The sequence below is a fragment of the Manis javanica genome, chromosome 10 (assembly GCF_040802235.1).
Source record: "Manis javanica isolate MJ-LG chromosome 10, MJ_LKY, whole genome shotgun sequence".
NCBI lineage: Eukaryota > Metazoa > Chordata > Mammalia > Pholidota > Manidae > Manis > Manis javanica.
The window spans coordinates 40912197-40928706 of record NC_133165.1 but is presented as its reverse complement, the minus strand read 5'-3'; the positions used below and the strand labels follow the sequence as shown (position 1 = coordinate 40928706).

At 44.2% G+C, this 16510-nt stretch overlaps 1 protein-coding gene across 1 annotated transcript in view; it reads left to right on the top strand.

Annotated features, from left to right (window-relative positions):
• The window catches only part of CALN1 (calneuron 1), a 481060-nt gene that overhangs the window by 231368 nt on the left and 233182 nt on the right, over nt 1-16510 (top strand). The window contains exon 4 of the mRNA XM_037003059.2: nt 8537-8649. Coding sequence (XP_036858954.1) covers nt 8537-8649 — 113 coding nt within the window. The remainder of the gene's footprint in view (nt 1-8536; nt 8650-16510) is intronic.

Here is a 16510-nt window from a genome sequence, read left to right as displayed (position 1 = left end):
ATTAGAAGAATTTATGTTTAAAGAATCATGATCAAGAAGCAGTGGATTAAACATGTACATGTATCCATTTCTTTTTCCTACTGCCCTTATGCAGTTATGCTCCTGGCTGAAAGCAGTATATATCAGAATGACAATAACTCCCAGCACATACCCGGCTCTGGGTTCCTACTGCCTCCACCCTGCTTGGGCACTCCGCAGAAGGACACTGGAGCTTGCAGCTCCCACAGACCGTGCAATGCTGCCTGGTGTTGGAATTTCTGCCCATGTTTTATGCTCTGGTTATGCCTACAGTTTAAGGGGAGGAACCAGGGATGGAGAAAAAGGGGAAGGCCAGAGATAGGACAGGCTGCCAGACTCCCTAGCAACCCAAGAACACACACTTTAGAGCTGGTTGCTGCGTTTCTAGGTTTTGCAGAGTAGAGTCTGTGTCTTTGAGCTCGGGTGGACTGTGTATGATGCTCATGCCTCTCTTACCACTTCCTGGAATGTACTGCAGCCCTCATTTCCAGGCTGCAAAGATCACTAGTTTGATTTATCCACCTGCATTGCTGGAGCCGTGGTTAGTAAACATTTCTCCAGAGATTTTGTAGTGGCTGATGGCCATCCTCAGCTTTTCAAACTTCTGTGAGTTCTTGCCTTTTTCTAGTTGCATGGATTCTTTAAAAGGAAGGTGAGCAAAGAAGCATTAGAAGTTGTTCATTCTTGTTCTTCTTAATCCTGAAGCAAGATAATTCTGTAGTCCTGGCATCCATTTTCTCAAAACTTACTCTCGAACATTTCAGATCACAACTTTTAAGCCAAAGCTATCCTCTGAAGGTTGGACGTGACCTAACAACTGTTGGAGTAGAAGGTGAGTTCAGTGCTGTAAGATCCCTGGGTCCATCTTGCCTCACAGTGTCATTTCCATATGGATCCCTGAGGGAAATGTGTGCACAAGAGCAGTGGGAATGAGAAATAAAGTAGGTCATGCCCCCATGCAGAAAAGAAAGGAGGTAGGATGGCTGGGCTTACTCTGACGAGAGCAGGTCTGGATAAACCCACTGCATAGATGAGAAACACTACCCAAGCGTGGGCTCTAGCTGTGCACAGACTTTGATTACATCCTGAGAGCCAACCCATATGACTAGCTTCAATTTTTCTTTGGAGGAGGGAGGTGAGAGAGGGCAGTGGCTGTGCCAGGAGGTGTTATCAGCCCCCACCGATCCCTCCCTCACCCCCACTATCCCTTGACTTTCTTATTCTGCTATGGTCAATTGATATTTCCCATTCTAATGTAAAGTGCAAATCAAAGCACCTCTTCTGTTTTTATTATTCTAACTTATATAATGTGTGCAAAATCTTTGTGCCCGGTGTTTAGCTCCCACAGGAAGCTGACTCCCCAGGACACTGGGTGCTGGAGGTAGATGCAGAGCTCTGGGTTGTCTGCACTCAGTTCAGCTTTTACTGATGGGGCTAAGATGGGGATCGTTCGGGGACTAGGAGATCTCAATGGATGTAAAATGCCATGAACAGAAGCAGAGGATGATGAGATTGTGCTTGTCCTTGCAGAACAATGGCCAAGCCATTGTGTTGCACAAAGTTAAGAGTCTCAGATCCAGGAAGACCCTACCTTGTGTCACCGGCATCTGCATGATCAATATTAGGGACCCTAAACCATGAGAGGCAATGCATTTGTTCTTGCTTTTGGTGGAAATGTTAATTTCAGTTAAGTTTCTGTATCCTTGGCTCAGTGTCTCAGAAACTTGCAATGAGGGTAGAGATGTGTGTAGAAAGCTAACACAGCAGGCTATCCCAAGAAAGGCCTGCTTGTAAGGTTAGCCCTTGGCTGGCATCTGGGAAATTGGATTTGGGAAGAGTTCCCATCATACCTAGAACTGGTAAGAAAAGCGCTCCATGCCTAAACTGCTTGTGTATACAGTATAGTTTATGCTAAGCACCTGCCTTTCTTCTGGAGTCTTGAATGTTAGTATATACCAGGCACAGAGTACCTACATGACCAGCCCCCAATACCAACCTTGGACACTGGGATTCTAATGAGCTTTCCTGATGGACAGGATTTCACACATTTCACTACTACTCATTGCTAGGGGAATTAAGCATGTCCTGTTGACTCCCTGGGAGAAGATTCTGGAAGCTTGGTCCTGGTTTCCTCCAGACTTTGCCCCATGCGCCTTTGCCCTTTGATGGTGTGTTTTATAGTCTTTTGCAGTAATAAATCACACTTTTCAGTGGGATCATATACTGTCTTGGCAGTCCTTTTAGTGAACCAGTGAACTTTGGGGTGGGTCTTCAATGCCCCACCTGAAAACCTGCAGTCCCCTTCTAACCTAGGTGCTGCTCCTGAACTCCTTTTGTATAAAACTTCAGATGCTGCTGTTGGGGCAGGTGCATGGTTCTTACCATTCCCCCACTTTCTCAGGTCCAGTGACAAGCCACACAATGTCCCTTTCTCAGCCATCATCCTGCTCAGCCCTCTGTGACCTTTAATGTTCCTGGAGTTGAAGGAGAGAAGATGTTTTCAACTAAGGGGTGTCTGGAGCTATGTGATCAGTAGCTTGTTTGTACTTTTGATTCCTTGAGTCAATAACAAATCCATGGGCCAGCCCAGTGCTTTACCCACAGCCAGAAGAGAACTGGGAGACAGGGGTCTTGAACAGAGATTTCTGAGAAAGAGTTAAGTTGTTTCTGCTTGCATCCTGTCGAGTCTAGCACATTGGGAAATGGTATGCAGGCCCTCCCAACACCCTCCTTGTTCTTCTTTTTTCAGATTTGTTTCAGCTGGTTGGTCTTAATGAATGTTGTTCTGCCTTCTTTCCCCCCTCCTTCCTCCCTCTCCCTCTGATCTTGATGAGTTCATACAGGTGGATACTAAAGACCAGATTCATTGTTTGTTTTAATTTGGTGACTTACTTTTTGAGCAGGTGATACACAATGTGGTTCAAAAATTAAAGAGTGTAAAAAGACACGTAGTGAGAAGATGCTGACCATTCCTGTGCTCTGCTGGCCCCAACTACACATTAATAAGCCACTACTATGAGTTGTTTGTGGGTATACTCCCAGATATTTTAATGAAAATATTTATCAAAATAAATAGGAATATATATTCTCTTCGACCCCTTTTTTAAACCAAGTGGTAGCATATAGTTCCATACCTTGCTTGTTTTTTCTTGAGAATTTATCTTGAAGAACTCAGAGATCTTTCTACAACCCTAAAGACTTTTAGATCCTTAGTTTCAGCTGGTAGGTGCTCTTCCCCAATCTGCTAGCACCTCAAAACCAGCATTTCCCAAATAGCTGCTCCTCCTGATGTCTCCATTGTTTCTAGTTAGTTCCACAGTCTGTACAGTATCCCAGACTCACTCCTCATAGTTGTTATTGCCTCTTCCCTGCTTCCTGTCCTTCCAGTAAACTGCCAGGTCTTGTCAGTTCTGCTGGAAATGCCCTTCTCCTGGACCCAGGCTCCCCCACTCCCCCTCCTCTACTCCAGCCTTCCTCACCTGTGTCTTACCAAACACTCCTTTCTGGGCCAGCTCTGCTGCTCCCATCCAGCCCCAGCACTGTTCTGATTTTTGGTAAGCAATCTGCTGGTGCTGTCTCTCCTCAGCTCGGACACTTGCTTGCTTGATCCAGTGTGAAGGGAGGGTGGCTGCTGCTGCCAGCCTTCCTCCATCCTTCCATCCTTCCAGTGCTCAGGCTGCTCACCTCATCTTCCCTCTCAGCCTCTCCGAATCCTTCTCCCCATTAAAAGCTCACTGCCAAACCATGGGGAATTTCCTAATTGGATCCTTTGTTCCAACTTTTCTTGCCTTGAACAATGCTTTTAGGCCAATCACAGCACCCACTTGATTCTGTCCTGGGTAGCAGACTGCAGGCTGCTAGAGGGTAAGCCTGTGCCATGTTCATCCCTCTGTTGCCCCATAATATGCCACTTGTCACCTGGTCCTGTGCATGTATGCTTTCGGAATTTATTTGATTGATGAACAGAGTCTCAGACATGTTTTCTTCCTCCTAACCTCTTCTTGTTATCCTCCAGAGTCCATCTTTTTTTTTTTTCGTATACTCCTTTCCTTCCTTTGATTTTGCAGTGATTTTTGTTATTATTTTACCCCTTTGTGAAAGTTTCAGCTGGTTGGTCTTAATGAATGTTGTACTTCCTGTCCCTCCTGCAGCTTCCTGCCCTAGTTCAAGTTCATTACTTTAACTTGCATAGCAGTGGGAAGCAGCAAGATGCAGTCCTTAGCAGGTTACCTCCTGCACTTCTTGCTAAGTGGATTGTGATATTTGGGAGCTTGAGGAGGGAGAATGAGGCCTGCTAGGAGCAAATTCCATTCCTTCATTCTGCGGTTAACTTGCTTGTTAAAGACTCATAAAACAATTTAACCAACTGAAGTTTTTGCTTTCAGAGGCTGTCGCATTCTGTGAAAGGTGGAAGGTCTGGGAAGATGCCCACTTTTGTCTTTGCGGACAAGCGAATCCAGAATGGCAGTGTGATGTCTCCCTGCCAGGCCTGGACGGGCCCATTTATTAGACCAGTTCCTCTTGGTGGAAGAGGCTTCAGATGCCTGGAGGGTTGGCTGTACCTGAGAGACTGGGTGCTTTGAAAACTGACCATTCCCGGAGAATTACTGAGATCCTGACTACAGGCAAAATGGCAATTTGGGGAACAAATGGCTTTTAGGCAAATGTTATTTGCATTAAGGGCCTGAAGGTCATCTCTCCCAATTTCCCACTAAATTCTTTCCTAAATGCCCAAATAGGAAAACATATTTTGCAACTTTAAGAAGATGACCTATGCTGGGACTTATGCCGGGGTCTCTGATGCCGAGGGGGAGGTGCAATGCAGAGGTTAACATCAGGGGTCCACACTGAGTCCCGACTGGCACATACTGGCTGTGTGGCCTTGATCTAGTCACTTGTAAGCTCTTCTTGCCTAAGTTTTCATGGGTGAAATGTGGAAGGGGAGAACCTATTCATAGTGTCCAGGTAGAATCAAACCAGGTAACAAACACAAAGCCTGAGCCTATGTGTGGCATGTAGCAAGAGTTAAATAAATATTTCCTATTACTTGTTATTATACTTCAGGGGATTAAGAAAGACCTCTAGAGGCTGACCTGAGGCCCAGCAGCTAGATCAGAGGGCAGTTTAGATTTGTTTGCCACTAGGTACCAGGCAGCCATAGCACTCACTCCCTGCCAGGGGATGCTGGGAGCTGGGGAAAGACCGTTCCAGGTAGAGGCCGTTGGTTTGTGAACCAGCCTCTTGAGAGGCAGAGACAGCACAGGTAGGCTGCTGGGTTTGGGATCCTAGCTCTGCTCCCTGTGTGGGCTGCTGCAAGCTACCACACTTCTCTGTGCCTCAGTTTTGGCTGCTAGAAGATTTAAATGAACTAGTATGTGGACATTTCTTTGAGCCATGCCTGCCATGCTGCCAGTGCTCCATGAATGTCTGACGTTTTGATTGTCATCGGGCTTCTCAGACCTGCCTCGGCCTGGGTGTGGCTTCCATATAAGGGACTTGATGAAAAATGTCTCTCTGGGATGCAATTTGTCTCATGTTTCCTGGGACAGATGGATGTGGGGATGTGGGGCTGTACTTCTGGGGGCAGCACTAATAGCTTTTGGGGTGTTTCCAGTTCTGTTTGTCCATTAAACTGTGATCTGTTGAAAAAAACATTTCCTCAGTCTGAATCCAAATAGAACCTTGTATGACTAGCAGGACTGGTCTGAAGTTGCATATTAGGTGGAGGAATCTGCATTTATAGAAGGTCTGTAGAAAATGCACTCTGTAAATGCATACTTATGAGCCAGAGCTGAGAAAACCCCAAGAGAGATACAGAGAGATGAGAGGACCCCACCCTGATTGTTTATCCAACTCTGGACCTGAAAAAAATCTCCCTTTGCTCAGTGATAGTTTAAAGGGGGTAAGGGGGGTCATGTTGGGATCATATCTTGATCAATAAAAAGCCTGAGGTTCCTTTGCTAACTAGCTAGAAGCAAGTCCTCCTGTGAACTGGCCTCTCCTTCCAGTAGCAGTCTCTGCCAGCCCCTGCATGCCTGTGCTGCAGTGAGCACTGCCTGTGGGATCTGAGCACCCCTCCCAGTGCCTTCTCTGTGGCCAGTTCCAAAGTGGTATTTTGCTTGTCAGCCTTACAGTTGGTTTTCTCAGCCAAGGGCGCCCTTTGTGAGCACTCCATCATGACTTAGACCAGAGTTCCATGTGGACCCTTGACATGCACCAGTTCCACACTCCCACCACCCTGGGGGAGGTTTTGGAAAGGTGGGTGGTCTCTCTCCTTCTACCTGGAAGATGGACTGTTCAAAGGCAGCCCCGTTCTCCTGGCTTCGAGAAGCATCTATTCTGCCACATCCTGCATTTTCCCATGAAATGTTAATAACATGGATACACTGGGGGCCACAAACCATTGCAATATCTGAGACATTTTGTCCCATAAGAATCATTTTTCACTTCATCGAGGGTGATATCATCTGTGTTGAAAATGCACATTCCAGTCTGAGATTTGTTTCCCATCCAGCCCCGGCCATGACTAGTGGGGGTGACTTGGGGTGAGCAGAGGGTTAGTGCCTGTACCCAACAAGCATGTCTGTCTGAGACTTGGGGCCACATAGAGCTAGCTCAGTGCAAATGCCAGGAAGACTGGGCCATTCTCTTCCTACACCTTCTATTTTTCCACTTTCACAAATATTGGATGACTATCTTTGGGCAGACATCTTGGTCTACATTTAAAGTAATGTCCTTGCTTTGTCTTTTTCTTAAAAACTGCAGTCATCAGGTTACTGAAACCAGCATGTTATAGCATCTTAAATGCTGCTAGTCCAGGAACACACAAGAAAGCCCGCCTCTTCTCCGTCTGTCACCACAGAGTGGTATTCTTCTTAGAAGTTTTTGCTGATTTGAAAGGCAAGATGGGGACTAGTTGTTTGGATTACCTTTCCTATGGTGACCAGTGAAGGTGAAATTTTAGCTCCCTTGGTCTTGTTGGCTGGTAAAGTACATCAGTTTCCTCTCAGTAGTCCCCCGACAGTCCCACCCTATTTGGTGGCTAAACCTTCCATCTCTCCCTGACTTGTCATGCCTGCAGGATCCTTGAGGAAGTTTTATTTACACTGTGAATGGTTTTCTGAAATGATGACATCTGTTTGGGTTCTTGAAATAGGTTATGAGTGAAGGCTCTGTGAAAGTGAACCAATGGGTCTTCACTGTGGCACAATTGCATGCAGACACCTGGGCTGTCTTAATGGGCTGGGGCCCAGATGTGGTAAGCTCTTGGTTGGAAACACCCTCTCAAGTAGTTCTAAGCATGCAGAATGTCACACCCTTGGATGGCCAGTCATTGAGGCTTGACAGTACGTGAAGCTGTGCTCTGTCCATGTTGGCTTAAGTCCACCTTTTGGTCAGTGTATCTAGCATGAAAGATACAATAGATGCTAACTAAGCAAAGAAAAAATAAGCAGAAAGCATCACTCATTCCTTCTGTAAGTCATGCTGAGTGTCTGCCTGTTGTTGAATATACAAAGGAGTTTCAGACTGGGTTCCTGACAATGCAGAGTTCACAATCCAGGTGGGAGTTAGGCATGCAAGTCTGTGACTGAGACACAGGGTGATAAGTTCTATGATGCACATTGTTGGTAGGAGAGACAAAAGAAAGTGTGACTGACTGTCTAGTGAGATGAGGAAGGATCAGGAAAAAATGAAAAGAGAAATGCTATTTTAGCTCCATCTCAGAGAAGGAGATGGCATTCACCAGGTAGACAAGTGCGGGGAGACATCCCAGGTGGAGGGGGCTTGAACAGAGGCATGGAGCTCTGAAAGAGCAGGACATTTTGTGCAAAGGTGGGGAGCAAAGGGTGGCGAAAGGGATAGTGGGACTTGAATGCTATCCTGAAGTGGTTTCCCTGTTTTCTGTCAATGATGCCAGTGAATTTTATAAAGCATGACCAGACTGATTTTGTGAAAGGAAATTCAGAACTGCACATGAGTGTGTGAGGGCAGAAAGCCATGCTCTGAGTAACATAATTATAACCAGCAACATTAATTCTTGGGAGTGTTTTTCCACCCCATCTTCGGAAAGGTACTAGAAATTAGATGAACAAGGCAGCAGCCACAGGTATCCAAGAAATCTGTAAGACTTGATGACTGAATTCGTGTGTAGGTAACAAGGATGAAGGAAGACAGAGGGATGAAGCCACCAGTTCCATCAGGTACAGCTGAGCAGTTTGAGGTCCAGGAGGTGCACCTGGTGTGAGGTGTGGCCATTTAGGTGGGAGGTACTGATTGGGCATTTAGATAGAAATACTGATAAATAAGTAGGAATATGTGAATTGGAAGTATTAATAATTGCCAGTTTCCTGTGTTCCTTTTGCTATTTTGAGAATGTTGCACAATTTCCAGTAATGTTACCAATTCTTCATTGATTGAGGTCTGGCCAAAGGGAGAAGCATGGAGATGTTTATTTCACTGGTTGCAGTAGGCCAGCTTCAATTACTTTCCAACTTATATTTGTATCTTCTCCTTCCAGGGGATGGACAGGTGGATTTTGATGAATTCATGACAATTCTTGGCCCAAAACTGGTGTCTTCAGAAGGTCGTGATGGTTTTCTTGGAAACACAATAGATAGCATATTCTGGCAGGTAAGAACTTTTTTAAATATCAAGTTTAACAGTAAACATGCCTCTAGGACTACCTTTTGACTCTTAATTTTTGAGCTTCTGTTCAGCCCATGAAGATTTCTTCTGGGCTGGAGTGACACATACTCCTTGACCTGTGCATGTAAGCAGAGGTCCATCCTAGGTCCTCTGAACAAAGAATCAAAACTATACTCATTTCAGGCATGAAGGACTGAACTATCTCCCTACTTTTTCCTTATATCTGAAATAGTTTTACATTTTGGAGAAATGAGACTTCTCTGCTTCTGATTCACAAGTCTTTTCCCTGGGGACACCTAGGAAGACACATCGGTGTCACCTGAGTCCAGGTCTGCCCCTTGTTCTGGGGATCCTTGCTGAGACGAAGGCATTGCTGCCTCGTGTGTTTGGATCCTATCAATACTCTTGTCCTTAATAGGACAGAATGGTTTTATCTAAGCATCTGTATTCAGTGCTTCTCAATTTGTTCCTATTTCTTTCTTGTAAGATCTCTTAGGGAATTCCAAATGTCTACTTTTGAGTTATTAAAGTGCTATAAATCATTTTTATATTAGCTCTTTAATCTTAAAATGTGACTTTTGTTGTGATTATAGAATTTGGTGAATGGGTTATCAATCATTATTTTAAAAATCTGAATCAAATAATTTGTCAAGTGAAATTGAATTATTGGTTAAACATGGAAAGCACCATTCAGACACACAGTGGTTCCTTTAAATTCTTGATGTGTTTTTTCCTCAACCAAAGATATTTCTGTAACCTACATAAACATTGCCGTTGACACGTACCTCTAGTCTTATTCTGCCACCAATCTTGCAAACGACCAGCAAATACTTAGCAAGAACATGTTATGTGCCCTGAGGTCTATCACGGTGAGTTGAGCAACAGATGTTTAATACAAATCCCGGCTATTTAAGAATTTAGCTGTGGAAACACAATTAAGAAACAGAAAAAAAGAAGTGGTGAATTGGTGTGATGGCTAATAGACTGTGATCTCTAAAGTCTGGGACTTGGCTGTTGTGACATTCTCAGCATCTTGCATGCCACTGTGCAGCAGGCCCTCCTAGAAGTTCATGAAAGGAGATAAATGTGGTCATAAGAGGTCAGCGAGGCCTTCTGGAAATGGGGGAACTTGCTTTAAACTTTGCAGTATGGAGAGGATTAAGTGAGCAAAGAAAGAAAAGAGCACTCCAGGCCTGTCACAATGAGAGTTTGAGAATTTTGGAAGCAAAAAGCACAAAAGAGTCAATCAACCGTAAGGAAGGTACAGTTTAAAGGGCAAGCGCTGAGGCCCCTCTGCCAGGATGGACTTAGGGCCCGAGGAAAGAGAAGAGTTTAGATGATCCCAAGGTTCCCAACTGGCTGTGACTGATGGGAATAAGATCATGAAGAAAAGAAGTCTTTGTGGAGTGGAGTTCTGAATTAGACATGTGTGTAAGGTGAGGGTCAGACAGCCAAGGGAGGGGGAAGCACAGCTGAAATCAGGCATGGATCAGGGGCAAGAGGCCAGGGCTGGAAACCCAGATCAGGATTTGTCAAAACCAGTACATGGTGTCATAGGTGAGGATGAGTTCACCCAGGGAAGTTCCATAAATGAAGATGCACAGAGAGGCACGCCTGGTCCTGGAGGACATCCAGGGGCAGGGGAGGGTGGGACGGGGCCCCCACCTGCACAGTGCTGGTATGTACAGTAATGTTGTCTCCCCAAGGTGTGTCCCAGTCAGCCCTGACCCTCCCTAGAGAGGAATCACCAAGACCTGCTCGCTACAGGAGGAGAATATCTCACTCTCTGTGTGATGCTTTGGGTATGACTTGACACTTGAAAGGTCAGACAGGTACAGTCCCTTGGCAGAAATAAAAATAAATGGCCACGTAGTTAAGAACGCAGACCATGGCAAGCGTCTAAGAATACATATAATTATTGAGTCAATACGTTGTACATCTGAAACAGACATAAAATTGTGTATCAACCTTATTCCAATAAAAAAAAAGAGCATGGATAAACATTGTTTCCCACCCGGCCATCTTCCAGCCCAGAGGAGCCACTCTGAATGAGCGTCTGGGAGTCCTTCCCTCCCTGGTTTCTCCTCTTTTCTGATCTCCGTTTTTCCCCATCCTGAATGTTTTCTACCCTTTTCCTCTGCCTTCAGGGCCCACTCTAGTCTAGAAAAATGCTGCAAGTCCTTCCAGGCTGTGAGCTTCTTCCTGGCCTCATCCTGGAGGGGAAGGAGCTGCAGGTTCTTAATCTACACTTTGGTGGGGACCTCATATCCTCTGGGTTCCTCCCAGAAGAACATCTTCACAGCAAGGGAATATTTCTCTCACAAAGTACTGGCTACCTCTGCCATAATTTAGACATGCTATCTTGCTCACAAAGCCTCAGTGTTTTTGTCTCACCAAAGACCCTCCTCCTCACCCAGAGTGATAACCAGGGCAGGGAAAAGACAGTAAAATGGAAAATTCCATTCTGAAACTTTGAAATGAACGCAGGAATGCATGGACTTGTGGCTGTGGCTTTCCTCTCCGGCTGGTGCTCACCCAACTCAGAATTTTATGACTAGCCAAGGAGAACAGACATATTTATCAATTCTCAGTAGTCAGCTGTGTCTTCCCCACCCCACCCTCTGCCATCTGTCTATTCAGAGACAGCATGAAAAAATGGTACTGAACATCCAGAGCATCCGGTTCTTTCTGGAAAAAAGTTCATTTTCCTAGTGCTTGAGTAATTTTTCAGGTTTAAAAGAAAGCTGTGTGTGTGTGTGTGTGTGTGTGTGAGTGTGTGTATGTTTGTATATGTATTTTATATGTGCATATATACATGTGTGTATTTACTTCACCACAACGGTTGAAGATGGTATAGCAGAAGAACAGCAGAAAGACAGCCTTTGTCTCTGAATATCCAGCCAGGGAATACTCATATCAGGAGGAACTGTTATTCTAGAAAGGAGAAGACCATATATTTAAGACCCCTTGACAAAAGCTTCCCACCAGAGATAAAGTCAGTTTCCTGTGGAAACAGACATGATAGTATACCTGGAAGGGTGCATTGGTAATCTATTGGCTGCAAAATACATTACACCAAAAGCTAGTGACATAGAACAATAAGTATCTACCATATCATACAGCTTCTGTAGGTCAGTAATTTGAAAGCAGCTTAACTGGGTGGTTCTGGTTCAGGGTCTCTCATGAGGTTGTAATCAAGGTGCTGGCTGGGACTGTGGTCATCTGAAGGCTTGAGTGTGGCTGGAGAATGTGCTTAAAGGTAGCTCACTCACATGGCTGGCACAGTGGTGCTGGCTGTTGACAGGAGGCCTGGAGCCCTTGCACATGGACCTTTCCATAGGGCTGCTGGAGAGTTCTCATCATGTGGCAGTTAGTTTTGCTCAAAACAAATGATCCAGATGAGTATAAGCTGTTAGTACAGACCTAGCACAGAAGTTCGCACTCCATCATTCCTGCAGTACCCTCTGGTTGCACAGGTCATCCCTACTCAGTATGGGAGAGGACTACCTCCTGGTGAATACCCAGAGCCAGGCGTCACTGGGGGCATCTTGGAGGTTGGTTACCACAAAGGGTAAATATTCTGTAACTGGGCTTCACCTTTTGATCCAACGTTGCTGCCACAGCCCTTAATTTTCTGCAGGCTTTGGTTTCATCCTATCTTAAAGAAAATGTGGGACCGTGGCTGTTTTCTGTGTTCTGAGAAGTGACCCAACCAGGCACTAGGCTCCACTAGCTAATTAAATCTGTTTTCCTGTGCTCCCACCTTACTGGTGTTTTGGCCTACAGTGCCAAAGGTAAAATCAAATCAAATGGAATTCTGGATTCTGCAACTATAGCTATTTATCAGTTGGGGCTTGTCCCAAAAGTTATGAGCCCCTGGCTCTTTGCAGGAAACTGGTATCAGTGAAGGGGGAATGTAATGGGCTAGTAACCAAGAAGGATGGTCTAAGGGCCATTCCCCAGAGACTCTGTCCTCCCAGGGTACTCAGCCCTCTGGGTGAGAGGTTCATAGATCTCTTGGCAGCTAGTTCAGAAGCTTACCCTCATGTAGAAAATAATAACTTGTGAAATTTATTGCATCTTTCCCATCATTCATCAAGTTTCTGTGCATTTTCTGTTACTGCAGTGATATATTTGGGGAAGAAATGTGAAATTGTGTTTGAAGTCAGCCGTAGGACTTGATGTATATTAATGGTGGAGTAGAAGGAAGGGAAGGGCCACAAGGTTCTGGGACTCAGGACTGGGGGATGGTTCTCATGCTCAGTGCTTCAGGTTGATTGCAACTGTAGAGAAGTGGGGTCCTCAAAGTCACTGTTGTTCCACCTTTCATTCACACCACGTGCCATGCATGCACCTACACCCAGGAATGAGAGTCTGTGATTTAGTCCATGCCCCCTAGTGGCAGAAGACAGATCCCCAAATACTTCATCTTGAGGCTTACCTGGGTCACTACAGCAACCCTTTATCTTTTCTCCTCCTTCACTGTGTAAAACTCTTCTGCAGAGGTGTTTGCTGACAGCTCACAAGATTCAGGGGAGATCAAACAGCTTGACCAGTCCCAGGATCTGGCCAACACTTCTGCTCACATTTTCATTATGTTTACAGTCAAACCTTATTCATCTAGACTTCATTAATTGAGAGTTTCTGTTTTAAGAAGAAAAATGCATTAATATTTAAGCAACAGGACTTGTTTACAATATTGCTGGTTGTCTGTGGAACTTGTTCACAGATGCTGCTGTGGGAATGCATCTGAGGCAGAGGTCAGCACAAAACAGATGAGGTCCCTGGTCTATGTGCGTGCTTGGGAATATTGCTCAGATGTCCTGAGGCTTACTTGCCCATATGCGAGCTGATCGTTTTCAGAGCTAGTTTCTCTGAGCTCTGTGAACGTCCAAGGTGCTGTAAGTTATCCCAACATAAAAGTGCATGGGACACCCAGCCCCATGTTTGGTCCAAATCAAGGCCTGTTTGTCACACTGACTTCTCCAACCATAGGCCTGCTCATCATCCCTTCCAGCTATCCACTCCTCCCCGTCTGGTAGGACAATATGCAGCAGGTGTCATGAACTACCTGTAGCTTCTCCCCAGGAATCTGTCCAGGCTTGGCCTCTGTCCTCCGCCCCAAATCCTGGTCTGGTCACATGTCATCCCTGGCTTTCTATTTCTGCTATGGTCCTAGATTCTCGATCACTGTCCTAGGCTCTGACCCCATGGCCAGTCCTCCCTAGCCTAGGCTTGTGACATTTATGTGCTGGCCCCAGGGCCATGGCTGAGATGGGCAGGGAGCTGTGCTTAAAATTCTTGACTCATGAGTTGAGAGCACTTAATGTTCCATGTTTATGACTGTAGGAAATACAGAGATACAAGTACAGTATGATCCAAATCTGTTCTGCATAAAAGGACTGGAAAGAAATATATCAAGACATTAGCAGTGATTTTTTCATGTGTGGTAGGATGATGAGTGATCATATCTTTTTGCATTTTCCAAAATCTCAACAGTGGCCACATGTTACTTCTATAATCAGAGAAAGAAAATTACAAGAAAGAAAATGCAGCCCCTAACTAGTCAGGTATCCATTAAATATCTGTCATTTTTTTCATCTGTAAAACTGGAGATTGCCATTCCCGTGAGGTTGACTGTTGATAAACTTGAAGGGAAAGCATGAAAAAAGAACAGAAGAAATCATATTCATTCACAGGAGGCATTTATTGCATGGGACCAAGATCCAGAAAGGACCATGTCTTTTACTTTTGTACTTTTTTCATTTTAAGGATAACTTTCCAGTAGGCAGTCTCTCTTCACATCAAATCTGGCATCAACCGGATTGTTCTCCCCCCAAATATTTTGTCAATGTGCCACTCTTTCTGAGTTTGGATTCAAAGCTGCTGCTCCTCAGTTATTAATCATCTAATGGAACCTAAATAGCTTTCAGCAGCAATGCCCATCATGTGGTCCGTGAGACTGGCAGCGAGTGCTACCATCTCCAAAGTGATTTCACTGCCTGGGAAACACAGAGTATACAAAACCTGAGTCCCACTGGGTCTCGCCACATGGCTCAGCATCACCTGGGACTTGACAGAAATGCAGATGCCGCAGATGCCTGGGCTCCACCCTAGAAACCAGAAACACTGAATCAGACACTCAGGAGTAACCCAGCAGTCTGGGCTTCCATAAGCCCCAGAAGTGACTCTGAGGCTCCCTCAAGTATGAGAGCCACAGAGCCATGGAAAGTTCAGTGAGCCAGGCATCCACGCTCACTGGTCTGACTCAAGCCTTGGTAATTTGGGTTTCTGTTTTATTTCTCCACATTCACAAGTATAATTGGTCTTTTGTCTGTATGTTTTAACTGTTTTGAAAGGCAAATAAATTACCTGTGAATATGTAACTGATTTTCTAAGTAGGGAATGCCTTTTGAAGCATTAAAGCAATAGAAGAATCATAAATAAGAACTATTAACAAACTAACAAATTGAAAGACTATTTCAAAAGAGAACAAAAAAAAATGTGCAGTTGGTGGAATAAAGCATATGTGAAGAGCATTCCCGAAGCCATCCAAAAACCTCTTAACATGACAATAGAGAAATGGGATAGGGAATGACAAACAATTGATGAATACTTCTAATAAACATATTAAAGCAGTTCAATCTCACTAGAAATCCAAAAAATGTAAATGAGAAGGATAATCAGATAACAGATTTTACCTGTCAGATTGGAAAAGAATAAGACATATGTTTATGATAATACTTAGTTTGTCAAGAGTGTGATAAAACAGGCAAACTCATATATTATGGGTAGGAAGGTAAATTGTCCTTTTCTGAGAATTATTTGGTGATAATTAGCCACAACTTTTCAAATGTTAAACCCTATAGTTAAAAATTATTCATTTATGTCTCTGTCATATGAAATTAATCAGGTTGTAGAAAAATGCACATACAAAGATGGAATATTGTATAATTATTTACAATAATATTTTCACTTTATAGCATATAGAGATTGAATTTACAGTATAATTATATAGCTTTTCTACATCTATTATATATCCACATCTATTCATAGAGACAAATTGCATAAAATATAGCAATTCTGGTGGTACCAATTATTATGGAATGGAATAAAGGTGAATGTAATATTTTTCTTTATCCTTGTTTGTGTTTTCTGAAATTTCTACAGTTAGGCCATATGATTGATCTGTTCTTTTATTATTCAGTAAGGTTAAAATCTCAAGTTAACAAAATCACATTGTAAAGCAACTGTTTTCAGTGGCAAAGAAAGTAACTGGAGTGTCTAACACACATACCCATTGTTGTGGTAAACAAAGCACACAGTTGATGTGAGAGTTTAAAAACATATAGCTAAAATTGAAGCCACCAGCTGCCAGGAGGAAATGAACTCCTGGGAGGCATCTGAGTGGCAGCCACCCTCCCAGAGCTCAGCTCTTGTGGGGCCCTGTGCTGCCGAAGGCACTGTAGGGGGGAGGGCATGCTCATGCTGGCGGCAGCCCCCTAAGGTGTCAGTCATCTTATATTCAGTGAGTGTGCTGAAAACTCACACTTTAGGAGAATGCCTAAATTGATTTTATCATCAGAAAAACAATAAACTGAAAGTAATTTTAAAAACCCTTATACATAAATTCATGACTGGTTCTTGAGTCTGTGGCTGAGATGGGCTGAGAAGTGATCTCAGCCAGGAAGTGGGCAAAGTCACTGGTCATACTATCAGGAAAGTCCTGGCACTGTGGCTTAATGCCTATATCCAGTAGAATCTTCTCAAGTTTTATGTGAAATTACTTTCTTTTATTCAATCTAAGTATCCTTAAGGGTCTAACACACAGTGTCTATATGTACTG